This window comes from Zingiber officinale, chromosome 8A, assembly GCF_018446385.1.
Source record: "Zingiber officinale cultivar Zhangliang chromosome 8A, Zo_v1.1, whole genome shotgun sequence".
Taxonomy (NCBI): domain Eukaryota; kingdom Viridiplantae; phylum Streptophyta; class Magnoliopsida; order Zingiberales; family Zingiberaceae; genus Zingiber; species Zingiber officinale.
The window spans coordinates 62012342-62039221 of NC_056000.1; the positions used below are offsets into that span (position 1 = coordinate 62012342).

General features: G+C 43.5%; 1 protein-coding gene across 1 annotated transcript; it reads left to right on the forward strand.

Annotated features, from left to right (window-relative positions):
• Positions 1–24024: 24024 nt before the first annotated feature.
• Positions 24025–24906, forward strand: LOC122010903 (probable CCR4-associated factor 1 homolog 11). The gene has a single exon (XM_042567370.1). The coding sequence runs from the start codon at positions 24025–24027 to the stop codon at positions 24904–24906; it is 882 nt and encodes a 293-aa protein (XP_042423304.1).
• Positions 24907–26880: the final 1974 nt, after the last annotated feature.

Genomic DNA, 26880 nt, shown 5'->3' on the forward strand with positions numbered 1-26880 from the left:
TTGACTCAAAAGTGCATCCACTTGACTCAATCCATATCAATTGATTCAATTATAAAACTAGTTGACTCAACTAGATAATTTTGGTGCAATCATTTCTAAGTGGTTGAATTTAATCATATGGTTTTGAAATGTTTGATAAAGGATTTAAGTTAGACTAACTTTGTGTTTCTTAATGCAGTGGGTCAAGTGCGCAACAAAGGTTAATGAGTTCCAAAGGAATTAAAAGGCTAATGTGTTTACTAGAAGTTCAACAAAGGATTATGTGTTTACTAGAAGTTCAACAAAGGCTAATAGAAAATGAAAGTTCAAAAGGTGTTAAAAGATGAAGGAAATCTAAGTTAAGGTTTAGATACTTGGTGAAAGTCAATAGATGTTGGCATACAAGAAGTCTTAGTAGGTTGGATTAAGGATGATTGGAGATTTGACACACAAGAACTTTTGGAGGTAAGAATTTTTGCAAATGTATTGTGAGACTCTATGAATGACCTATATTCTGGGTGTTGGATAGTTTTTTCACTTAGGTGAAGTCTTAATCAAGAAATATGTATTTTATAGTTATAGTCAATGAGTCAATCGATTAAGAGTCATAAATAGTCAACTGATCTAATGTGTTGACTCTAGATCTTTTTGTGTTGTCCATTGAATGACAATTCAGTCAATAGATACAAAGTCAATTGACTAAGTAATCAACTAGAGTCATTTCTCTTGTGATCATAAAGGTTTTATTTTGAGATGAGTTGACTTGTTTTTGAAAAAGTAATCCAATATTAGGATAGTTTATGGGGCAATCAATTAAGATTTTATTTAGATAAACATAATATTTTTATTCGGAGGGAGAGTTAAATTTTATTCAATTGAGTTAAAAATTGCAAATTCATATATTATCCCATTTAAATTGGAACCTATTCAAAATAGTCAATTGTGTAAATTGGAATCGATTAAGAACAATTAGAGTCAACTAATAAGGATATTGAATCCATTGAATTTCTAATTATATGATTGTTATCTTATTTAGACAAGTGTTGGATTTGACTAATGAGGACAACAATTGAGTGAAAAATATTGAATAGCATTAAGTAAATAGCAGATGAAACCGTTGTCAGGTAGGTCTTTCATGATTGAAATACAATAATCGACAGATGTCGAAGGAGACAATTGATATTGATACGGCCCATAAAGATAGGACCCGATAAGATCAGATAGTCAATAGTCAAAGGGATGTGACAGTCAAAATCAAGGAGACGTGGCAGTCAATAGTCAAGGAGACATAACAATCAAAAGTTAAGGGGACATGACAGTCAACAATCAAGAGAAAGAGGGAGTTAAACCACCCCGCGTCACTAGTCGCATAATTCCTGGTTAGTCGCCGTCAAGCCAGACCCTCAGATCTGAGACATAAGACTAGGTTTGGACTAGCCCTAGGCCTACCCCTAACTGATCAAATCTTCCCAGCTTGGACTGTGTAGACAGACCTGGTACTTTCACTACGACAACTCCCGACCGACCTTTCAACGATTAATTCGTGAAAGATGGGTCCCTTATCACAATTTTAGATAAAACCTGGGCTGATCGCCATGACTTATCCTCCTTATCAAGACTCAAGTCGGAGGTAAATTTGAACGGTCATCCCGAGCTGTCTGTAGCTAAACCTGGGTGGGATGGAAAGCGCTAAGCGACAATAATGTTAGAGAATCATAACCTCCTATTAGAGAATGACTGTTGTACGTAAGGAAATATTCCAATGGTCTGCTATCACTTGCGAATGGAACTTTCCTTCCACCAATAGGAGGCCACCGTACTTCCTCTCTAGCCTCACAGGCTCTGACACTCGATATTCTCTGATAACAGGCAGGCTCTGAAGGTATGCAGTGTCATATAAAAAGGGAGGTCCTCTTCCTTACCTAGGTACGCGCAAATATACACTCGTCTTGAACATTTCTTCTTCCATCATACACTGTTCTTCTTGGGAAAAAGGACCTGACTTGAGCGTTAGAGGGCTTGTATCGGGGACTTTTCCCTGGTTTCTGGTCTCTAACGCTCTGGGTGCTCGTTTGAGTGTGTCTAGAGTTCTGGTACTACCATTCCTCATACTAAGATCGAGGAGTTCTACGTGGGGGTTTGCTTTTCGGACGTGCATACACTAGGTGTGTCAAAGTCGCCTCTTCGTCAACACCAACGCCATCTTCGCCAACCTCCATCTAACTCGGATTCCTGACAGGATCAATTTGTTGTCGTCTATGGGAATCTCCTTCACCTATTCTGGAACGTGACGATGGAGGACATTGGTAAGATTAACATCACCATGACAACATGAGAGTACGAACTGTTCAAGGAAGCCAAGAGGTGAGCGACTTCCGAAAAGCACACCACCACTTCACAACCACACAGGATGCTTGCAGTTTCAAAGGACCAGACCCACACTTCTGACAAGGGGTCTAAGAGGAAACAACCAAAGAATTCCCCCCAAGCCTTCTATTGCGACCCTTGCCCGGACTATATAACAAGAAAGAGCAATACCAGGCCTCCAAGATCGAGTGTTCCCTTCCCAGAGATTCGAAGAAGGGGAAGGTCATAGTTGTCAGGGAGGAGCTGAGGGAGTTGCAAGTGTCCTTCTCTTAGAAGGTGTTCGAAGAAAAACTGCCGAAGGGGTATAAGCCCTCAGCCATCGGAGAATATAATGACAGCAATGATCTAGAAGATCACCTTCACAAATTTTGAAATGCTATGCTGTTACTTCAGTACAGCGATGCCATTAAGTGTCGGGTGTTTTTAAACACTCTGTCCGGCTCGGCTCAAAAGTGGTTCGACGGATTTCCTGTTGGATCCATCACCTACTTTCATGATTTCAAAAATGCTTTCCTGCACCATTTCGCTAGCAGCGAAAAATATCAGAAGACTAACCATTGCCTATTCGCTCTCAAGCTGGGGTCTGTAGAGCCCCTGAGGGCCTACATAAAATGCTTCAATCATGTAGCCCAGGATATCCCATCCTCTACCTCAAAGATCTTGATGAGCGCCTTCTCCCATCGTCTGGTAGAAGGGGAGTTCTATTTAACTCTTATTCAAGAGCCTGTGAAGAATTTTGATGAGATGTTGGGGAAGCCGCCAAGCTATATTAATGTAGAAAAAGCCCAGGCGGCCCGAAGGAAAGCAAACAAGGCGCTTGCACATGCCAACAAGTCGGAGAGAAGGCCACCCTAGCTCCAGCCCGACCCTTTACCCACTCCAAGGAGGCTTGACCAGGATTTCCACCCGGTCAGGAATCCAAGGGGTGCAACGAGTCGAAGTTGTTCAAGCCCCAGACCCAGTTAGTGGGGGTCTCGTTATTGCACCTACCATAGGCCCCACACCCATTCCATAGGAGATTGCGTCCAGTTCTCTCGAGATTCTTGGCGGGCAGCCAAACTGGGCCTGCCTCTACTGGAGATTGCACCCAAGCTTCAGAGCTGGCCAACTCGCCTACTACCGTAGGGCAATCAAGTAAATCTCTTCCTGAAAGTAGAGGTCAAGGACCTTAGCAGCCAAGTCGGGGCAAGGAGCTGATGGAATCCCTTGAGGAAGAGAATAGGGGAAATATTGCCATCTATGAGATCGACATAATCTCCGAGGGACCCACAGATGGAGACTTCGCTAGAGCTCGGAAATCTCATGAACGTCGCTTAGAGATACACGCGGTAGGGTGCAACCGGGAACAAGTTATAGGGCTCGTAATAAGCTTCGAGCTACAAGATCTGGAGGGCATGGAGCTCCCTCATGATGATACCCTTATAATCAAAGCCGTTACCGCCAATAGCCGTGTGGCCAGGGTTTTCGTTGACACTGGAAGGTCTGTCAACGTGCTGCTCAAAAATGCATTCGAGGGCATGCAGATCGACGCCAGTGATCTCCAACCCATAGCCACCTCCTTGTACGGGTTCATAGGTAATGAAGTACGACCAATGGATCAAATTAAGCTAGTCATACCTTTGGGTAGCGAACCATTGGTAAGGACATGGAGGAGCACCTTCATCGTAGTGGATTCTCCATCCTCCTACAACGTCATCTTAGGGAGACCCGACCTACATGAATTCCGAGTAACGATCTTCACCTTTCATCAGAAGATAAAATTTCCTGTGGGAGACCAGGTCAGGGAGGTCAAAGGCGAGCAGCTGGTCTCCCGCAGGTGTTATATCGACATGGTGAAGGTCAAGGCCCGCAAAGTGCAAAGAACCCAGGATGAAGGAATCCACGTCATCCAAGAGGAGTCTTTGCCTATAGCCGAAGAACTCATTCCCTAGGAGGAGGTCTAGCTTTATCTTGATCGTCCGGAGAGCATCACTTGCATATCAAGCGACCTGCCGATCGAAATTAAGACGGAGCTGGTCAAATTTCTAGTGCGTAATAGGGGCGTCTTCGCTTGGTCCCCCAAGGAACTGTCGGGAGTCAAGCCTGAGGTAGCTGAGTACAAGTTGCATCTCCTCCCTAATTCTTAGCCGGTCAAGCCGAAGAAGAGAAACTTCTCAACAGAGCAAAATAAAATCATCCGAGCTGAAGTCGATAAGCTCTTAAAAGCAAGACACGTTAGAGAAGTGCAATTCCCACCCTGGCTCTCTAACATGGTCCTAGTGTCTAAACCCAACTATAAGTGGAGGGTCTGTATCGGCTTTCGAGACCTCAATCGGGCTAGCCCTTAAGATTTCTACCCTTTATCGCGAATCAATTAGATGGTGGATTCAACCTCGAGCTGCGAAAGGATTTATATGCTCGATGTCTACCAAGGATACTACTAGATTTCTCTAGCTCGGAAAAACTAGGAGAAAGTTAGCTTCATCATAGCCGACGGTAGTTTCTGTTATACTATCATGTCGTTTAGGCTACGAAATACTGGTGCTACTTATTAGAGGATGATGGATAAGATCTTCTGAGAGCAGATAGGGTGAAAATGGCAACCTATGTAGACGACATATTGATCAAGTCTACTATGGCAATAAACTTGATTGCCGATGTGGAGGAGACCTACGATACACTGAGGTAGTACAGGCTAAAGTTAAATCCCTTGAAGTGCTTATTTGGAGCTCGAGGAGAAAAATTCCTGGGATACCTTGTTACCAAATAGGGGATTAAAGCCAACCTGGAGAAGGTTTAGACACTTCAAAACATGCATGCGCCTCAGAATCTGAAAGAAGCCTAGAAGCTGGTGCGCAGAATCATGGCACTCTCCAGGTTCATATCCCGATCTGCAGATCGGGTGTTTCCCTTCTTTAAGGTGCTCCGAAGAGCTGTCATGTTTCAATGGGATGAAGAATGCAGCAAAGCTTTCGAGGAAGTGAAGCAAAACCTGGAGACCCTACCTTCATTGTTTAAAACCTATTACCGGGGAGCCACTCTGGGTGTATCTGTCAACTACCCTGAGGCCATGGGGGTAGTTCTAGTAAAAGAACAAGATGATGCACAACGACCTGTGTATTTCTTCAGTCATCTATTAAAAGGGGCTGAATCTCGATATAGAGCCTTGGAAAAGTTGGTTTACGGATTGGTTTTCATGGCTCGCCACCTAAGACCTTATTTTCTAGCACACCCAATTACTGTACTGACCAATAGTACCATGGGGAAGTCCCTTACCAACATGGAGATAGTTGACCATCTCATCAAATGGGCAATCGAGTTGGTAGAGTATGATATACAGTATCAGCCCCCCGAACAACAATCAAGGCACAAGCCCTGACCAACTTTCTGACGGAGATCCATCAGCATGATTCTGAGGAAACATGGAAGATATATGTAGATGAGTCGTCCACTCAACAGGGAAGTGGAGTGGGGATACTTCTTTTATCCCCTCAAGAAGATATCATGCAACTAGCTGTCAAGTTAAACTTTAGAGTTACTAACAATAAGGCAGAATATGAGACACTTTTAGCTGGATTGCAGGCAGCTCAGCATGTAGGAGTCACTCGGGTAATCATTTACTTAGATTCTTAGTTGGTGGCTTAGCAGGTGGCTGGCAACATTGAAGTCAATACTGAGAAGCTACAACATTATCGAGAAGCGTATGAGAAAATGAAGGAAGACTTCAAGTAAGTCACAGTAACCAAAATTCCTAGGGCAGACAATCGGAGAGCAGATGAATTAGCTAAGATGGGCAGTTCTTTGACCACTTAGGTCCTGGATAAATCAATAGCCTAAAGTTTTCGGATAGGTCAGATCGACCTACAGAACAACTTGGAAGAATCAATCGACTGGAGAGTCCCAATGATCATTTATCTTCAACAAGGTATCTTACCCGCACATGCTGAAGCAGCCAGATCGATTAGAAAGAGAGCTCATGCGTATACACTGATCGGGGGTCAATTATACAAGTGGGAATTCTCTCGACCACTACTCAAATGCTTAGGCCCGGAGGAGGCGGAGTATGCCCTGCAATAAATTCACCAGGGATATTGCGGTAGTCACGTAAGAGGAAGGACGCTAGCCCGCAAACTATTACTGAGCGGGTATTTTTGGCCCACCTTGCAGAGAGATGCTTAATAGATGGTGGTCACTTGCCTCTCTTGCCAAAAGCATCAGAACTTGACCCATTAATAACTAGCATTTTTGTGTATTATTTTGGCTCTTATTTTTAGAATTTTTACCTTCTCGCACGCTTAATTTAGTGTTTATATTGTGTGTTGTTAGTAGGAATTTATTTTGGACTTAATTATAAATTTCCTACAAATTATGGTATTTAATCTCATGTTTTTATTATGAATTTGTAGGAAATCAAAAGAGCCATGAATTAGGGTTTGATCGGATAGTATCTGGCTTGATTTGGAGGTCAAACGGAGGAGATCAAGCTGAATTAATATGAACTGTTGATCCAAATCTAGAGATCTTGTTCCTTCATTCCGATCTAAGCCATCCAACCCGCCATTCAGATTTGAAGCTATGTTAACCATTAGATCAAAGGAGCAAATCAACCTCAATTTAATCTAAAAAATAACGGCTCAGATGCAGATTACCTTCATCACTTTAATAAATAGTCAGGATCAATCTTCATCAAATCGAACGACCAAAATTAAAGGAGGGGAACCCCTTTCTCTACTCTTCTAAGGAATGAATAGATGCGAGGTTCTTCTCTCACGTTTTGGGGGCTAGGGCACGTGACAAGCTTCACTGACGCCACCTTCCCCCTTCATTCTTTTTCCCACCGGCCGACAGCTCTTCCCTTACATTCATTGTCGTCGGTCGGCCATACCTTTCTACTCTTCTTCTTCTTCTTCTTCATGATTCCAATCGGGCTCCTCTGCTTCTTGATTCTAGTAGTGACGACAAGCAATTTCAGGCGGCGACAAGCTTCGGTAATGAGCATCCACCTCACCAGAGTGGTTCTCCGGTGTGATCTCCATTGATTGGCTTCCTTTTGGTAGCTCCATTGTCTGGGGTTCAGGCAGTAGAGTAAGGCGGAGGCGGCGGCGGTTCATCCAATTTCACAGCACCTCCATTACTTCCGTTCAACTTCCATCCGAGGGGGTTCTTCGGTGGAAGATTCGTTTATCATCACCGTTGTTGAAGCAAGCATATCTGGTATCTTGGTTGCTGCTCATCGGTTCCAGGGGTTACGGAGCTGGGTGTTTCATGTGACTGCAGGGAGGGTTAGAAGAGGAGAAGTTTGTACCCATTCCACTACATTCCAGACAGTAGTTCTTCTTCCATTCATTCCATTTGTTGGGTTGTTTCTTTCCTTTAAAGCTTTCATGTGTTGGTTGATTTGTTGAGTTAATCATTTGGTTCTATGATTGTTGGTTGTTGAGTTTGTGAAATGCTTGTATCGAATTGAACTCCCTTGTTAAGGTTTTATACATTAGTTTCAATTTGATTAATGCTCACAACATGTTCGGTGAAATGCCTCAACCAATTGTGCTATTCTAATTGATGTTATTTCTTTAGTGTAATTCCATGCAATACTTGTTAATTTAGTGATTTATGTTTTCATGATGTTTGTTCATCATTTTAATGCAATTATGTTAGATTATATTTCTTTAATGCTTTAGGTTTCATTACATGCTTAGTTTCATTAATGATTTACTTCATGTTGTCTTTTATTTTTTACAATTGTAGTTAGAATAGACTTAACTATTATTACTTGTATTATCTTTCATTTACTAGATTAGGTTCCATTTAATGCTTTGTCATTTCATTCCTTAGTTTAATTATATCCATAGTTAAACTATAACATAGAGTGACAATGTGTTGTGGAATAATTGTTGACACGTAGTTAGATTTCATTACAGCACTAGATTAGTTTTCTACTTGCTTTGCTTTTCATTTGTTAGATTTAGAATCAAAATCCAAAACTTTCATTTCCATATTAAAAATCCAAAAAATTGGAATAACATACAATCCTAGATTACCATCCTATCGTTGCTTTCGTTGGGAGAAGACCTGAGTTATTTCTATACTGGATTAGTGTAGTTAGAGGGCGTTCATAACTTAAAATTATTTTGATATCGTTTTCATGATGAAATCGCCCATTGGCCGACCGATATTTTAAAGACCTCAATAGTCTCTTGTCCCTTTGACCAATGAGGTATGAACATCGTGAAAGCTTTCTCTTTGACTCCCAGGAAAAGACGATTTCTACTTGTCGCGGTAGATTACTTCTCTTAGTGGGTGGACGCAGAGGCCCTGACCAGGATAATGGAAGGAGTCGTTATACAGTTCCTATGGAAGAATATCTTATGCCAATTCGGAATTCCGCATAAATTAGTCTTAGACAATGGGAGGTAGTTTCAAGGACGCAAGCTCCAGGAATGGTGTCAAGGGTTTGGTATCACCTAGGCCTTCACTTCCGTGGCGTATCCTCAAAATAATGGACAGACCAAGGTCACTAACAGATAGATAGTCCGGGGGTTGAAGGTCAAGTTGGACCACATGGGCAGTAATTGGGTGGAAGAGTTTCCCAACATCCTTTAGACATACCGAACGACTCCACGAGAAAGTACAGGGCTCACTCCCTTTCATCTCGTCTACGATAACGAAGCAGTCGTGCTGATTGAGGTTGGGGTTCGATCCATCCGACGGTTACTGTATGACCCTGAGAATACCGGTCGGTGGCTTTCAGAGCTGGATCTTATTAGTGAAACCTGTGAGAGGACGACCGCCCGATTAACCGCGTACCTACAACGGATGAGTCAAAACTATGATACGAAGGTGATCCCCCGTTTCTTCGGAGAAAAAGATTTGGTATGGAAAAGGATTAGACCGGTAGGAGAGTAGTTATGGCAATGGGGCAGGGCGGGTTTGCCATCCCCATCCCCGCCCCGTTCTCATTTTTTCGAGTTCGGGGATTCCCCGAACCCAAACCCATGGGGATCAAATCCCCATCCCCGCCACATTCTTAAATTTAATTATTATTATTATTATTATTTTATCATTATTAATGGTAATATTAATATTAATATCATTATTATTAATATTATTAATATTATTATTACTATTAATATTTTCAAATTTTTTAATATTAATATTAACACTATTATCAATACTTTTAAAAAATTATTATTATTATTTATTAATATTAATAATAATAATATTAGGGGTGGGTTCGGGGATGGGGATAGTATTCCCATACCCGCCTCAAACCCACCCCATCCTCAAAAAAATCGAGGATCCTCATCCCCATTTCGAATTTTCCCCACGGGGCCCTGAACTCATGGGGAAAACTGCCATCCCTAGTAACTAATTTAACACCTTAGTGGGACGACCCTTATAAGGTCATTAAAAAACTAACGTTTGGTGCCTATTATCTATAGGATGATCAGGGTAGAAAGTTAGACCACCCATGGAGTGCTAATTACCTTCGGCCTTATTGTGTCTGAAAATATTACTCTTTCTACTAACAGCCGTTTGAGAGACAGATCAACCGTCGGGGAATGAGTACTACAGGCATATGCACAAAGTATCTAGTTGGGTAAACTCGGGCATGATTATGCTAAAGTCTTTTATGCCCTTTCTCCTTGTGCAAGCCCCAAGTAGAGCTCTTCCAGACCCCGCCTAATAGCCCAAACTCAATCGGGTGAAGATCTAAAAATCTCATTTACGATTAGCTCTTGTAGCTCTCAGCATAAAGAGTTCCTCTTGCTTGAGAATGCAATAACCCGAAGGTACTCCTACAACGAGATCTACCTTGAGAGAAGTCGTGAAGTAGGAATGAAGAACAAGGATGAAAGAACTAGAATAAGCCTTTACAGACAAAGGAAGTAAAAGAAAAACGAAACAACAAATGTGTTAAACAGGAAGTCACTTGAACTCTGAAAAACATCATCAGACATTTCTTTGATGATCTGATGATGGTCTAGGAAATCCTCTGGAAGGTCAGATGATAGGTACTCTCCTTCTCTGAGCTACTGAAATGCTCCTATCGTTCTATACGTGAGCGACCTGACAAAGCGATCTCCTACTTGGGAGTCAAACTCTGAAGAACGCAGGTATTCTTCTTGACTTGTCTGAAGACGGTCTCTCCCCCTGCCTTATAAGCTTCTAAGGCGATGACAGATTTGGACAAGGTAGATCATGCTTGAGATAGATCGATATGTAAGGACCCCAGTAGTCTGGGATTTCAAATCTTTTCGGTAGTCCATCAGAAGCAAGTCTTTGGCATTGAGCTCATTAGTCCAATGGTCCATCTCTTGTTTATGCATGAGCTTAAGGTTGTCTAGAGCCTCTGTCTGTCGGGCCCATTCCGACAATGCCTTCTCTTTGAGGGCTAGCTCCTCATGGTACCTGACATCGACTGTCTGGTGGAGGGATTCAAGCATTTTCTTACCATCTTGTGGAAGACTGGACTCCAGTAAGGCTTCACTGAGAGTTTGGTTGTGGGCTGCTTTTAACTTCTTCAAAGACTCCACTTTCACTTTAAGTTTGCACACTTCTAGAGTGGAGTCAGAAGGATGAGATTCCAGGTCTTCAATGCGATATTTCAAGATTTTGTTTTGCCAGTATATGTTCATAGACACCTAGCTCAAGCTCAACCCCTCGGCAAAAAACTGGCCATAAAGAGGGTTAGTCGAAATTGAAAGGGAAGAGAAGTAAAGAAAGGTGAAGGTTTACCGCAATAGAGTTTTTAGAGAACAGGTCTACTTGGTCGGGAAGTGAAATGATATCTAGTTGCTCCACAAATTCCCTCCAAGCATTTGCCAGTTTTCCTCACATCAAAATGGTGTCGGCATAAGGAAGTGGGTCTTCATGCAGACCCTGCTGGGAAGGCATCGTAGCGTGAAAGCGAAATAGTCGCGACCTAAAAGAGCTAGGAACAATCCCTCTGGTAACAAGACGGGGTGGAAGCGGAAGGTTAAGGAGAGGAAAATCTGACAAGGGCAGCTGGTAAAGATCGCCTCTCTGGAGTGCTCTTCTCCTATTCGACCGAGGCTTTCCCTTGGTCAGGCACTGTTTTGTCTTTCGAAAGAACAGTAGGGCCGCCTAAAGGTCTAGACTCTGAAGCGAGGGTGGAAGCAGGCCAAGGTAGCTAGGTAGCAAGGGAGGCTTCCTCAGGCCTGTGCCTCGGTCGACGCACGAGTGGCTACTCATCTAAATCTGAATCCTTGTCCAGGGTCCAGGGGCGACGTGCATGAGAAGCAAGTGGAGTTTGCCGAGTAGGAACAGGAGTACAATAGATGGGTTATGTCGCTTGAGGGGCGGAAGGACAAGAGGTAGAAGTACTCGTGACCATCCGGGAAGCATTCGAAACGGAGTGTCAGATGCTTCGATTGACCAAAATTATTCACCCTCGGCGATTTATTTCCAAAGCACTCAATGGAAGAGGCCTAATCGTAGATTCTTGGGCAATAATATCCGCTACAGAGAAGTAAGGATCAGAATAAGAAGTCATAGGAGGACTAAAACCATGGTAGTACTTACCCAAAGAGTGCGGCAGCTCTGATGGCATGAATCTTAGCCCAAATAGATATAGGACGTCCTCCGTCAATAGCATGCACAAATCAAAGTGTCATCCCACTAGTTATGCTGATGTCTCCATTAATGCGAGGTCTGAGTGATAGTCTCCCAGAAAAGGCATAGAAGGGAGAGCAGTTTGGTGCCTCGTCGGCCACGCTACGACAGAGGGAAAGCAGAGGAAGAAATACCTCTCTTTCCACTCTGGCTCTGAGGAGGGTAAAGGAGTGAAAAAGGTAGTACAGGGGCGAGCTTAGAAATGAAAGAGACTTTCACTATGGCGATGAGGGGTGAAAAAACAATGAAATAGGCGAGGAGTCCAACGGATATCACACAAGTTACAAATGAGGACAAACCCGAATACTATCCGGGTAGAATAAGGAGTGAGATAAGAAAGGGAAATGTGGAAATAGTGGCTCACATCTGAGAAAAAGGGGTGGATGGAAAAATGAAGACCTACTACAATATGCTCCTTAAAGAAAGTCACATAGCCTTGAGGATGTTGGTAAAATCAATGGATCTCGGAGCGTATGAAAATATGCATGGCAGTAGACACTTTGTACAAGAAATGAAGATCGTCTAGATCTATGCTGCTAAAGGTCGACACTTCGGGAGCATAACCAGACTCTAGTGGATTCATGAAGAATTTACACCAGGGAGCAAGGAAGGCAAAGTCAAGAAGAGAAGAGAGAAGGGAAGCCACCTCTGACTATCAGCGACAAGTTCCAAAGTGAAGGAGAAGGGGGCTATTTATAGCCAGCATAAGGGGTGCAAGGTGCGGGGCCTCAACATCTGCACCAATCATATGATCATAGTAGAAGTGGATGGCGTCGGTAGGTTATGTCAGTCATTGGACCATCATAAAAAATCACGCCAATGTTTGTCTTGATTGGAAGAAGGGAAGCAGATAGCCACATGATAGAAGGAGAATGGAAGCCTTTATGACATCGGAAATATGCGAAGCAATAGTAATCCTGCTCGGGTAAGTAGGGTGACTCTGGAATCATGGGACTTCACAACCAAATGGATGGTTGACAGTAAATAGGGAGACCTACCCCGGAAAAGAGTGATTGATGTTCCTAGTTAAGCACTATTGGTTGCTACTCGGAATACCGTCCTAGTTTCCCTGTATAAAAATTTGTACGAGCATGGAACTATCCTAGCTAGCCATGTGCTCTACTGAAGTTAAATTTGGATTGTAAATGATGCTTAACATTATTAATCTAAATTGTCCTTCAGAAGTTAAACTTGGATTGGAAACGATACTTAATATTTTTACTCCAAGTTTAACCGATGTGATCTTCCTAAGTTAAACCATATTATAGAAGTTATCAAATATCTATTTCAAAGATTGGCTTCAAGTTAAACATGGCAAGGCACTAGGCCTTCTTGGGTATGGGATCATCTACCACTTCCTAGACAAAGACTTTCAAAGAAATTGGATATTTAACTTCTTACAGTAAACTAGGTTTAACTATAGAGATCTCAAAAGAAACACAATATCGAAACATGATATCGAACAATAAAATCGATAACAAAAACGATAACCTAAAATCGTTAACCTCTTGTGTTTGATTTTCCAAGATCTAAACAAAAGGATGAACTAGTCATGATGCGGAAACAAAAATTAGTTATACCTTTTGTAGCTTATAGACCTCTTGATCTTCTATTGTATTCCTCTCATTCTCTTGGACGTCGTGTGGGTGACGATCTACCAAGATGAACTCCGCCCAAGTCTTCTCTTCTGGCATCCAAGTTTCGGCCACTAACAACCTCCAAAGAATGATGAGTTTCGGCAACCAACCAATCTCCAAGGGATGCTAGGAAACAATACCTCATTTCTCCTCTTCTTCTTCAAGCAAAATCCGGCCACCAAAGGAACTCCAAGAGATTGATGTCTCCGGCCACCAAAGAAGAAGAGAAGGAGAATAGGAAGGGTCGGCTACAAGGAATAAGAGAGGAGGAATAGAGGATGTCTAATTCTTTCATGAGTCACACCCTCCTTCTCTTTTATAATCCTTGGGCTGGCCAAATAAGGAAAGTTTAAAATATAATAAAAACTTCCTTATTTTCCTTGCCAATGACTAAAATAGAAAGTTTTAAAACAAAAAAATTAAAACTTCCTTTTCTTCTTGTCATGGTCGGCCACCCCTATCGCTCCAAAAATGGAAAGTTTTAAACATGAAATTAAAACTTCCTTATTTATTTCCAAAAATTTTTAAGATAAAAATTTCTCTTTTAAATCCCTTCATGGTTGGTTATAAAAAGAAAATTTTAGAAATTAAAATCTCTCTTTTAAAATATGTGGATGATTACAAAAAGGGAAAGTTTTATCAAAAATTAAAATCTCTTCCTTTTAAACTACAAATAAGGAAAGATTAAAAACCTTTCCCTTAATCTTTTATAGAAAGCTATAAAAAGAAAGATTTAAAATTTTTAAAACTCTCTTTTAAAATCATGACTCCCACAATAGGAAAGATTTCAAAATTTAAAACTCTCTTAATTTCAATGTGGTCGGCCACCCTTGCTTGGGATGATTGCACCCATTTCAGGTCTTATATATTTCTGAGGTTGCAAGGTGTCCAAATATGCCCTCTATTATTTTTTTTAGATTCTCCAGAGATGGAATTTTATATCAGGCCTAACGTGTATGAGATATTAGTCGATCCTTTTAATAATATTTTAATACATCCAAAAAAATAAAATAAATAATGGATAATATATTTGAACTCCTTGCAACCTCAGAAATCCACAGGACCACTTCAAGATGGGTAAGAAGTTGGGCTTTAGGTGGATATAAGACTTTATAAATAAGATGCTACAATAGGGACCTAGAGGAGGAATTGGTTTAGGTCTCCCGATGAGCTTGAGCTTCCCGTGTTCGTCCCGAATACCCAAATCAAGTTCATCAATAATAACTCATACCACTAAAGAGTTATTATTGCACTACCGCACCAATCCCATATTACAATATGAGCTCCTTCTAATCATGAGTATGTTAGTCTCCCTGTGTTTAAGATATCGAATGTCCACAAATTAAATGAGTTACTGACAACTCAATTAATATCTTTTTCCAAGAGTAGTACCACTCAACCTTATTGTCATGTCGGACTAAGTCCACCTGCAAGGTTTAACATGACAATCCTTATGAGCTCCTCAATGGGGTATCATCGACCCAGATTACTAGAACACAGTTTCATTCTATAATCAACAATACACCATATAAATAATATCATATCCCAACTTATCGAGCCTATTGATTTAACGAACTAAATCGCACCCTTTGAAGAACTTACACCCGTGAAGAAGAAGGCATGCCCGTGAAGAACTTACACCCGGGCTGAGATTGCACCATAAAAACGTCGGGCTCCAATCGTTTTAGGAAATAAATATGATGAAAAAGTTGAGGAGTCAAAGGAAGGTCATATAGACAGCATAGAATTACCATCCCGCACACAGAATGAAAGACATTGGGAGCAAACTAATACAAGGGAATACAAAAATACTGACTTAACTCTGAAAATAAAGAGGGGATAGGGAAACACAGGCTATCAAGAAGTTGATATCTGAAGAAGGTCACACAACCAAGAGGAGGATGACAAGGATGATCATCAGGCCTAGGAATGTGGAAGGTGTAGTCGTCAGAAAGTTTCAGGCTAGATTGCACTGACTTAAGATCACTCATATCAAAATCAGTGCTGAAGAAGGCATACCAGGTGACTAAAGTTTCTCCGACCATAATTTGAGAAACGTAGAAATAAGAGAAAATGAAAAGGAACACTTACAAAAGAAAAACATGAACGCTAAGGCAAGCAAGCAGGAAAGAAGAAGTATCGATGAACGACCTCTAGATGCCTTTAGGGATTTTAAACTAAAACCACTAAGGGGCATAGGGATGCAAGGCGGACAATTGAAACGGCGCTGCAAAAGATTACTGTCGGATCGCTAGAAGGGAGGCGCTATCAAGTCCCGTACGCAAATCATGCGTCAGCCGTCGTATCAAAGGAAATCAGTTAGACACATATCTTCTTCCTATGAGATGACATTTATGATAGAAAAGATAAGGAAATCATGAGGCTGATTTGGTGAAACTGGTGCCATGACTCGAAGACCAAGAACTCCATGCGATTACCATGGGAATAGGAGTAGAAGGCGGCGGGAAACGTTGATTAGAATTTAGCGTTTAACCCCAACCTTGAAATCAGAGTAAGATTCAAATTTGGCCAAGGCCTGATGACCAAGTGGGAGCTATGACTACAAGTTGCTCCAAGGGCCACAAAAGATAAGTCCACGGGTGACCAACAACCACTCGGTCAGTGTTCTAGACTCCCGTCTCAGCGCGATTTATAAGTGAGCATACTCTCACGACCAACGACCTCCCGATCGGCTTTCCAGACTCTTGCCCCAGCGCGAGTAGTAAGTGAGTATTCTCTCACGACCAATGACCTCTTGGCCAACATTCTAGATGCTCACCTCAGTGCGAGTTATAAGTGAACATGATCTCACGACCAACGACCTCTCGGTAGGCTTTCTAGACTCTCACCCCAGTGTGAGTTATAAGTGAGAATGCTCTCACGACCAATGGCCTCTCAGCCGACATTCCAGACTCTCGCCTTAGCACGAGTTATAAGTGAGCATGCTCTCACGACCAACGACCTCCCGACCGTCTTTCCATACTCTCGCCCCAGCGCGAGTTATAAGTGAGCATGCTCTCATGACCAACGACCTCCCGGTCGTCTTTCCAGACTCTCGCCCCAGTGCGAGTTATAAGTGAGCATACTCTCATGACCAACGACCTCTCGGTCAACATTCCAAACTCTTGCCCCAGCAAAAATTATACGTGAGCTTACTCTCACGACCAACGACCTCTTGGCCGGCGTTCCAGACTCTCACCCCAACACGAGTTATAAGTGAGCATGCTCTCACAACCAATAGCTTCTCGGCCGGCATTCCAGACTCTCACCCAAGCGCGAGTTATAAGTGAGCATGCTCCCACGACTAACAGCCTCTCAGTCAGCATTCCGGACTCTCACCTTAGCACGAGTTATAAGTGAGCATGCTTTCACGACCAACACCCTCCTGGCAGGTGTTCCAAACTCTTGTCTCAGTGCAAGGTATAAGTGAGCATGCTCTCATGACCAACGACCTACCGGTCGACTTTCCACACTCTTGCCACAGCGCAAGTTATAAGTGAGCATGCTCTCACGACCAACGACCTCTCGGTCAGCATTCCATACTCTCGCCCCAGTGTGAGTTATAAGTGAGCATGTTCTCACGACCAACGACCTCTCGGTCGGCTTTCCAGACTCTCTCTTCAGCATGAGTTATACGTGAACATGCTCTTATGACCAACGACCTCTCGGTCTGTTTTCTAGACTCTCACCTCAACGCGAGTTATAGGTGAGCATGCTCTCATGACTAATGGCCTCTCAGTCGGTATTCTAGACTCTCGCCTCAGCGCGAGTTATAAGCGAGCATGCTTTCACGACCAATGACCTTTTAGTCGGCGTTCCAGACTCTCACCCCAGTGCGAGTTATAAGTGAGCATGCTCTCACGACCAACGACCTCTCGGTCGGCTTTAACCGCCAGCTGTGCACAAGAGCTATGATCTGATTGAGTCATGTGAGTACAATATTAACCTCGAACAAAGAAAGGGGGCTCCTATGTTCGGATCAAGAGGACCAGACACCAGGCAGGAAGTCCTAGTTGTGGCTAGGCAAGGAAGTCCTAGTAGGTCGGGTGGACCGAGGGGCAGGAAGGCCTGGTGGGTCGAGGATCGGATGTGGGAAGCCTATGGTCCTTTGTTTGAGAGAGGGGGGGATTGTTGGGGTTGCAAGGTTGTAAACATAGTCCCACATTGGAAATACATGGAAAATATCATTGGTTTATAAGAGAAAAAGATATCTCCATTGGCATGAGGCCTTTTGGGTAAAGCCCAAGAGCAAAACCATAAGGGCTTAGGCCCAAAGTGGAAAATATCATGTCATTGTGGAGATATCTAAATTCCTTTTGATCCTACAATAAGTGAGCATTCTCTCATGACCAACGACCTCTCGGTCGGCGTTCCAAACTCTCACCCCAGCGCAAGTTATAAATGAACATGCTCTCGCGACCAACGACCTCTTGGTCGGGCTACTGACTCCCACCCCGGCACAAGGTATGAGCCAGCATTGCTCTTGCAAACACTTGTCAACAACCTGAGCATTTGAATCACCTTCATCTGTTCCAACATCACTGGGCCAATGGCAATACTCTAACTCGCCACCTTCACTGGACCGATAGCAGCACTGGGACAAGGATACATGTATCAGTCTTTGCAAAGATAATTAGCTACATGCCAGTCCCTTGTATGCAGGTGGAGTCGTAAACGTGCTAGGGTCTAGTCAGTCGAACTTGAGCCTCCTTCGACTAGACTTGGAGGGGAGGCTTGTGATACGGTGCATAAAGGTGGGGCCCGATAAAGCCAGGTAGTCAATAGTCAAGGGGACGTGACAGTTAAAAGTTAAGGGGACATGACATTCAATAGTCAAGGGGACGTGGTAGTCAAAAGTCAAGGGGGTTTGATAGTCAACAGTCAGGAGAAAGAGGGAGTTAAACCGCCCCGTGTCACTAGTCGCATTATTCCTAGTTGGTCGCTTTAAGGCCAGAACCTCAGAACTGAGGCATAAGACTAGGTTTGGACTAGCCCTAGGTCTGCCCCCAACTAATCAGATATTCCCAGCTCGAGCTGTATAGACAGACCTGGTACTTTCACTAAGACAACTCCCGGTCGACCTTTCAACGATCAATTCATGAAAGATAGGTCCCTCGCCATAATTTCAAATAAAATCCGAGCGGGTCACCATAGCTCATCCTTCTCATCAACACTCAAGCCGGATGGTACATCTGAATAGTCATCCCAATCTATCGGTAGCTAAACCCGGGTGGGACGAAAAGCGCTAAGCGACAATAATGTCAGGGAATCGTAACCTCCTGCTAGAGAATAACTACAATATATTAGGGAATATTCTAATGGTTTGCAATCACCTGCAAATGGAACCTTCCTTCCATCAATATGATGCCACCGTACATCCTCTTTCACCAGACAGGCTCTGACACTCAATATTCTCTGACAACAGACAGGATCTGAAGGTATGAAGCGTTATATAAAAAGGAATGTCCTATTCCTTAGTCAGGTACGCACACATACACACTCGTCTTGAACAGTTCTTTTTTCCATCGTACATTGTTCTTCTATGAAAAAAGACCCGACTTGAGCGTCGGAGGGTCTGCGCAAGGGACTTCTTTCTTGGTTTTTAATCTCTAATGCTCAGAGTGCTTGTCTGAGTGTGTGTAAAGTTCAGGTACTACCAGTCCTCATACTAAGATCAGGAAGTTCCACGTGGGGGTTTACTTTTTGGACGTGCATACATCGGGTGCGTCAAACGGGAGAACATGAGGTTCTTGAAGAAGAATCTCGCCCTTCCATGGAACCTTCTGCTGCTGTTGCGTCCAGTGAGAGGACTTCTCCTCTAGCGGCAGAGCACTCCTTGCGCCTTGAACGCAAGAGGCGATGCGTGACTCCTTCGGTCTAGTCCTCCCCCAAGAGGCCATTATTACTATGGGTATCTGCCCAGACCAAGACTCCTTCCCAGACCAGCACTCCCGCCTCCTCGGAGGCTGCATCCTCCTATCCAGTCCCTGCTCGAGTCACAAACCAGACATCCACCCGACTAGGGGCTAGCCCACGACTTCCATGTCCTCTCTACCTCCAACGTCGTTGGCTCAACCGTCATCAGTAGCTCCTGCACCTTCCTCCCGTTGTAAGGACCACTCGAAGGGGCGGTATGTGTTTACTTCCTCCTTTTAGCTACCATCCATCCAAGTGCTGGGCACAGCTCCTTCCTCCAACACTCCCCCTGACTTTGGCCAGGTACAACTACATAGCGCCTTGGCCGACTCTTGGAAGAACATGACCAACCAAATTTTGGAAAGCTCACAGTTGGATTTGTCTGAAACATTTTCCCAATAGATGGTGTCGGTAAGTTTTAGCTACTCCCTTTTCATTTCCTTAAATTATTGTTGATCTGGTGCTATTTACAGAACTGTGCCATGTGGCTAAGCATTTCTTAGTTTGTGGCCGGCCTTTGTCGAGAAAATGAGTCCTTAAGGGCTCATATTCAAGAACTGCGCCCCCTACGACAGCGGGTCGGATTTTCAATCTAGCTTGTGCTCATGGTCGCTTAACGCAAAAGGAGGGGGAAGACCTGAGTGACACTCAGTGGGCCAAGCCACAGGATCGAGTAGTTGCACATAGAAAAAATGGGACTTCCATCCTCTATTAGAAGAAAGCATGCCCATGAAGAACTTACACCCGGGCTGAGATTACACCATAAAAATGTCAGGCTCTGATCATTTTAGGAAATAAAAATGATAAAAAAGTTGAGGAGTCAAAGGAAGGTCATATAAACAGCATAGGATTACCATCCCGCACACAGAATGAAAGGCATTGAGAGCAAAGTAAGACAAGGGGATACAAAATTACTGACTTAACTCTGAAAATAAAGTGGGGATAGGGAAACATAGACTATCAAGAAGTTGATCTCTAAAGAAGGTTACACAACCAGGAGGAGGATGACAGGGATGATCATCAGGCCTAGGAATGTGGAAGGTGTAGTCGTTAGAAAGTTTCAGGTTAGACTGCACTGACTTAAGATCACTCCTATCAAAATCGGAGCTGAAGAAGGCATACCAGGCGACTAAAGTTTCTCCGACCATAATTTGAAAAATGTAGAAACAAGAGAAAAGGAAAAGGAACACTTACAAAAGAAAAACACAAACGCTAAGGCAAGCAAGCAGGAAAGAAGAAGTATTGATGAACCACCTCAAGATGCCTTTAGGGATTTTAAACAAAAACCACTAAGGGGCATAGGGATGCAAGCGGGATAATTGAAACGGCGCTGCTAAAGACAACTGTCGGATCGCTAGAAGGGAGGCGCTATCAAGTCCCATGCGCAAAGCATGCGTCAACCGTCGTATTAAAGGAAATCAATTAGACACATGGCTTCTTCCTATGAAATGACATTTATGATAGAAAAGACAAAGAAATCATGAGGTTGATTTGGTGAAACTGGTGCCATGACTCGAAGACCAAGAACTCCATGCGGTTACCATGGGAATAGGAGTAGAAGGCAGCAGGAAACGTTGATTAGAATTTGGCGTTTCACCCCAACCTTGAAATCAGGGTAAGATTCAAATTTGGCCAAGGCCTGATGACCAAGTGGGAGCTATGACTACAGGTTGCTCCAAGGGCCACAAAAGATAAGTCCACGGGAGTCCAACAACCTGTCGGCCGGCGTTCCAGACTCCCGTCTCAACGCGAGTTATAAGTGAGCATACTCTCACGACCAATGACCTCCGGATCGGCTTTCCAGACTCTCACCCCAACGTGAGTTATAAGTGAGTATGCTCTCACGACCAACGACCTCTTGGTCAGCATTCTAGATGCTCATCTCAGCGCGAGTTATAAGTAAACATGATCTCACGATCAATGACCTCTCGGTTGACTTGCAAGACTCTCACCCTTGCGTGAGTTATAAGTGAGCATGCTCTCACATCCAATGACCTCTCAGCCGACATTCTAGACTCTCGCTTAAGCACAAGTTACAAGTGAGCATGCTCTCACGACCAACGACCTCCCAGCCGTATTTTCATACTCTCGCCCCAGCGCGAGTTATAAGTGAGTATGCTCTCACAACCAACGACCTCTCGGTCGGCATTCCAAACTCTTGCCCCAGCGCAAATTATACGTAAACATGCTCTCACGACCAACGACCTTTTGGCGGGCGTTCCAGACTCTCACCCCAGCGCGAGTTATAAGTGAGCATGTTCTCACAACCAACAGCTTCTCGGCCGACATTCCAGACTCTCACCCAAGCGCGAGTTATAAGTGAGCATGATCCCACGACAAACATCCTCTCAGTCGTCATTCTGAACTCTCACCTTAGCACGAGTTATAAGTGAGCATTCTTTCACGACCAACACCCTCCTGGCAGGTGTTCCAGACTCTTGTCTCAGTGCAAGTTATAAGTGAGCATGCTCTCACGACCATCGACCTCTCGGTCGGCTTTCCAGACTCTTGCCCTAGCGCGAGTTATAAGTGAGCATGCTCTCACGACCAACGACCTCTCGGTCGGCATTCCAGACTCTCACCCCAGCGCAAGTTATAAATGAGCATGCTCTCGTGACCAAGGACCTCACGGTCGGGCTACTAACTCCCACCCCGACACAAGGTATGAGCCAACACTGCTCTTGCAAACACTTGTCAACAACCTGTGCATTTGAATCGCCTTCACCTGTTCCAACATCGCTGGGCCAATGGCAATACTCTGACTCGCCACCTTCACTGGACCGATTGCAGCACTTGGACAAGGATACATGTATCAGTCTTTGCAAAGATAATTAGCTACATGCCAGTCCCTTGTATGCAAGTGGAGTCGTAAACGTGCTAGGGTCTAGTCAGGCGAACTTGAGCCTCCTTCGACTAGACTTGGAGGGGAGACTTGTGATATGGTGCATAAAGGTGGGACCCGATAAGGCCAGGTAGTCAATAGTCAAGGGGACGTGTCAGTTAAAAGTTAAGGGGGCGTGACATTCAATAGTCAAGGGGGCGTGACAGTCAAAAGTCAAGGGGACGTGATAGTCAACAGTTAGGAGAAAGAGAGAGTTAAACCGCCCCGTGTCACTAGTCTCATAATTCCTAGTCGGTCGCCTTCAGGCCTGACCCTCAGAACTGAGACATAAGACTAGGTTTGGCCTAGCCCTAGGCCTGCCCCCGACTGATCAGATCTTTCCAGCTCGGGCTGTATAGACAGACCTGGTACTTTCAACGATCAATTCATGAAAGATGGGTCGCTCGCCACAATTTCAAATAAAATTCGGGCGGGTCGCCACAGTTCATCGTTCTCATCAAGACTCAAGCTGGGTGGTACATCTGAACGGTCATCCCGAGCTATCCGTAGCTAACCCCGGGCGGGATGGAAAGCGCTAAGCGATACAAAAGTTAGAGGATCGTAACTTCCTGTCAGAGAATAACTGTCATATGTCAGGAAATATTCCAATGGTCTCCTATCATCTACGAATGGAACCTTCCTTCCGTCAATAGAAGGCCACCGTACATTCTCTCTCACCCGACATTCTCTGACAACAGATAGGATCTGAAGGTATGAAGCGTTATATAAAAAGGAAGGTCCTATTCCTTAGCCAGGTACGCACACATACACACTCGTCTTGAACAGTTATTTTTTCCATCTTACATTTTTCTTCTATGAAAAAAGACCTGACTTGAGCGTCGGAGGGTCTGCGCCGGGGACTTCTTTCTTGGTTTTTAATATCTAACGCTCAGAGTGCTTGTCTGAGTGTGTGTAAAGTTCAGGTACTACCAGTCCTCATACTAAGATCAGGAAGTTCCACGTGGGGATTTACTTTTCGCACGTGCATAATCGGGTACGTCAAATTCACCTCTTTATCAATGCCAACGTCATCTTCATCGGCTTCCATCTAACTCAGATTATAGATAGGATTAGATATTAATTTAGAATAGCAAATAAAATTTATCCATATTTGAAAGACTAAAAAGATGTAACAGGAGCTCAAATCAAAATAATTCTTTAATAAAAAAACGTAATTTCTTATTTATTTCTCAATTACAAATTTACATTTAATTATTATTTTTAAATTACATTTTAAAATTTAGATATTTACTTTTAAGCTCCATGCTTATTTCAAAGCTTTTTAATACACGTTTTTTTATCGTATTATAAAAGTTTTTTGTAAAATAGTTTATTCACCTCTCAATTGCAGCTAGATTTGGCGCCAGATTAATACTTAAAGTCCTGATTAAGCTAGTTTAGCATCATTAATTCCATATATATATCCTAATAATTCGCTTCGCAGTAACTAATTCTGTTTAGTGCGTTTATTATCTGGCGATTTTCTCTCTTTGATTGCCTGCTCTATTTAAACTCCCCCTCCCTTTCCATTTTAATTTCCACTCCAACTAGATCGAAACCTAATTAACATCTCCTCGATCTCCAGCTTCCACTACTTTCGTATTTCTAATATCATCAAACAGACTCATCATGGCTGTCGCAGTCGTCAACAATAACGATATGCTAATTTCCTCTTCCGCCGCCAGCGCCAGCGCCAGCGCCAGCGCCGGCAGAGTCGAGGTTCGCTCCGTGTGGGCTCATAACCTCGACGAGGAGTTCGCCCTTATCCGCTCCGCCGTCCCGTTCCACCCCTTCGTCGCATTGGACACCGAGTATCCTGGCGTCGTCGTCGCTTCCAAAAATCCCTACTGCACCCTCACCCTCCCCCAGCGCTACGAATTGATCCGCGCCAACGTCGAGGCCCTCCGCATCGTCCAGGTCGGTCTCACCCTCTCCGACGCCGCCGGCAACCTCCCATGTGTCATCTACAGCGACGGCACTTGTGTGAGTTACGTGTGGGAATTTAATTTCCGCGACTTCGACATCAGCCGCGACCGTTACGCCCCTTCCTCCGTCGAGCTGCTCAAGGCTAATGGCATCGACTTCCAAAAGAATCAAATATGGGGCATCGACTCTTGCAGATTCGCCCAGAACTTGGCCACCTCCGGCTTGCTTTCCTTTGGCCATTTTTCTCCCGTCTCCTGGGTTACCTTCCAAGGCGCCTATGACTTCGCCTTCCTAGTCAAGATGCTGACATGCGACTGCAAATTACCAAAGACCGTTCGTGAGTTCTTGCACCTCGTTCACTTCTTTTTCGGCAAAAGGGTGTTCGATGTGAAGCACCTTTACGGAGGATTGGAGCGGGTGGCCTCTACCGTCGGAGTTGAGCGAGCAGTGGGCTCTCGACATCAGTCCGGCTCCGATAGCTTATTAACATGGCAGGTGTTCTACCAAATCGCCTCTCGTGTGAATCCACAACTCATCCATCGTCCAGAACACATGGGAACACTCTTTGACCTCCAACTGCAATAGTAATTAATCCAGCTAGCGGTGGCTTTTGGGTTCTGCATTAGAGTTCATGGTTTCTCTTGGTTGATAGTGATTCAGGATTAACTTAATTTGTCCACAAGATTAATTGTCCATTGCTTCATCGTATCTTTTTGTATTTAAGTACAGATTACATGTTGCTGCATAAATTGTCAATATTAATTCTTTGGATCATGAGTTGTACTTGTTGTTTTGCTTTGCCTTAAATATAATCATCCCCTGAAGTAGTGTTCTGGATCATACTCTGTTCAAATTCTGAACGATACTCAAATGCATGCTACACTGCATGATTGATTAACTTTAAACAATATAGTTGGGGGCATAGTGGAAGATGTTTGTTTTATCTACAATGCAAAATGGCTCATTCTTTACCATTGAAATGAAAAAGGTACGTAATGAGACAAGGGCGCATCTGATATAGGCCCTCAAATCCTCAATTATCCTTTCTATTCCTATCCCTACTTATGAAAAATCTGAACAGACTTTCGGAAGATGACACCTATAACAATAAGTTGCTTGGACTGGGGAATGAGTAATTTTGTGCACAGAACTATTAGATATGCCAAGCCGGAGCAATTTCTTCACCTTATGAAGTGTTGGCGCCGGAGCAACGATGTCCAAATCCAACACAGGCACAAAGACGATAAATGAAGAGTTCCATTAACCATAGCATAATTACAAGATGGGAAGCGCGTTATCCATACCTTATATTTATTTACTCGGAGCTAGGAAATAGAACATAATGAAATAGTTTAAGTGAACATAATGAAATACCAATACGATAGAAAATAGAAGAGGCATAAAGATTAACGGTTGATTATGAAGTTACATACTTCTTACAAGCACTGTGTCGGAGCTCAAGACTATAAATAATCGTGCAACTCTTTTAGAGGGCGGAGCTGAAGCTCTAAACTATAAATAATTATGCAATTCTTTTAGAGGGAGGAGCCAAAGCTCTAAATACAAATAATCATGTGCAACTCTTTCAGAGGGAGGAGCCGAAGCTCTAAACTACAAATAATGAGGCAACTCTTTCAGATTGAGAAGTCGAAGCTCTAAATTACAAATAATCACACAACTCTTTTAGAGGGTAGTTGATGCTCTAAACTATAAATAATCACGTAACTCTTTCTCTAAATTACAAATAATCACACAGCTCTTTTAGAGGGAGGAGTTGAAACTCTAAACTATAAGTAGTTTCACAGCTCTTTTATAGAAAGAACTAAACCCAAGACTACAAATAATCATGCAATTCTTAGATAGAAGAGCCAAAGCTCTATAATAAAAGTTCTACATTTATTATTTTGACAATTTATCATCAATGAATGATAATGCACCTCTTTCAAAATGCAGAGTCGAAAACTCTAAACATAACGGTTGCATCTATTATTTTGTTAATTAATATCGGTGCTAGTTGTTGAATTTTGTATTAAATTCAAAGCATTTTTTGGTAGTGTTTTTAGTCCCACATTGCTAAGTGGAGAAGCTTAGAAGGACTTATATAGGAAGCCCTTCCATCCTTGCTTAGCAATGATAAGGGGACCTACATGCATGCGCGGGCCAAGCCCAAATCGAGTGGATTTGGGGGGTTCGAGCCGGAAATCCACAAACCGGGCGTCACGTACGCGATTAATAATCGCGCGTAGGGGGGGGGTGCAAATCCCCAGCCCGTGGGCCTTGCGCTCACGGGCGGCCCGGTCTGTTTTTGCTAGTTTGGTTCAGTCTGAACCAAACCAGAGTTTGGTTTTTGTTCTGCGTAAGGAATGGACGCAACACCGCGCGAGAGGAGACGCAGACGCGACACCGCGTGTGAGGAGACGCGGACGCGTTTCCTCGCTAGCGAAGCAGTGCTTCGTACCTCCTCAGAGTGAATAAAAGGGGACAAGCAGTGCCTCTATTCTTCACTCAATCTTTCTTCTTCTCCCTTCTCTGTGCGATACATTCTGCACCTCCTCTGTT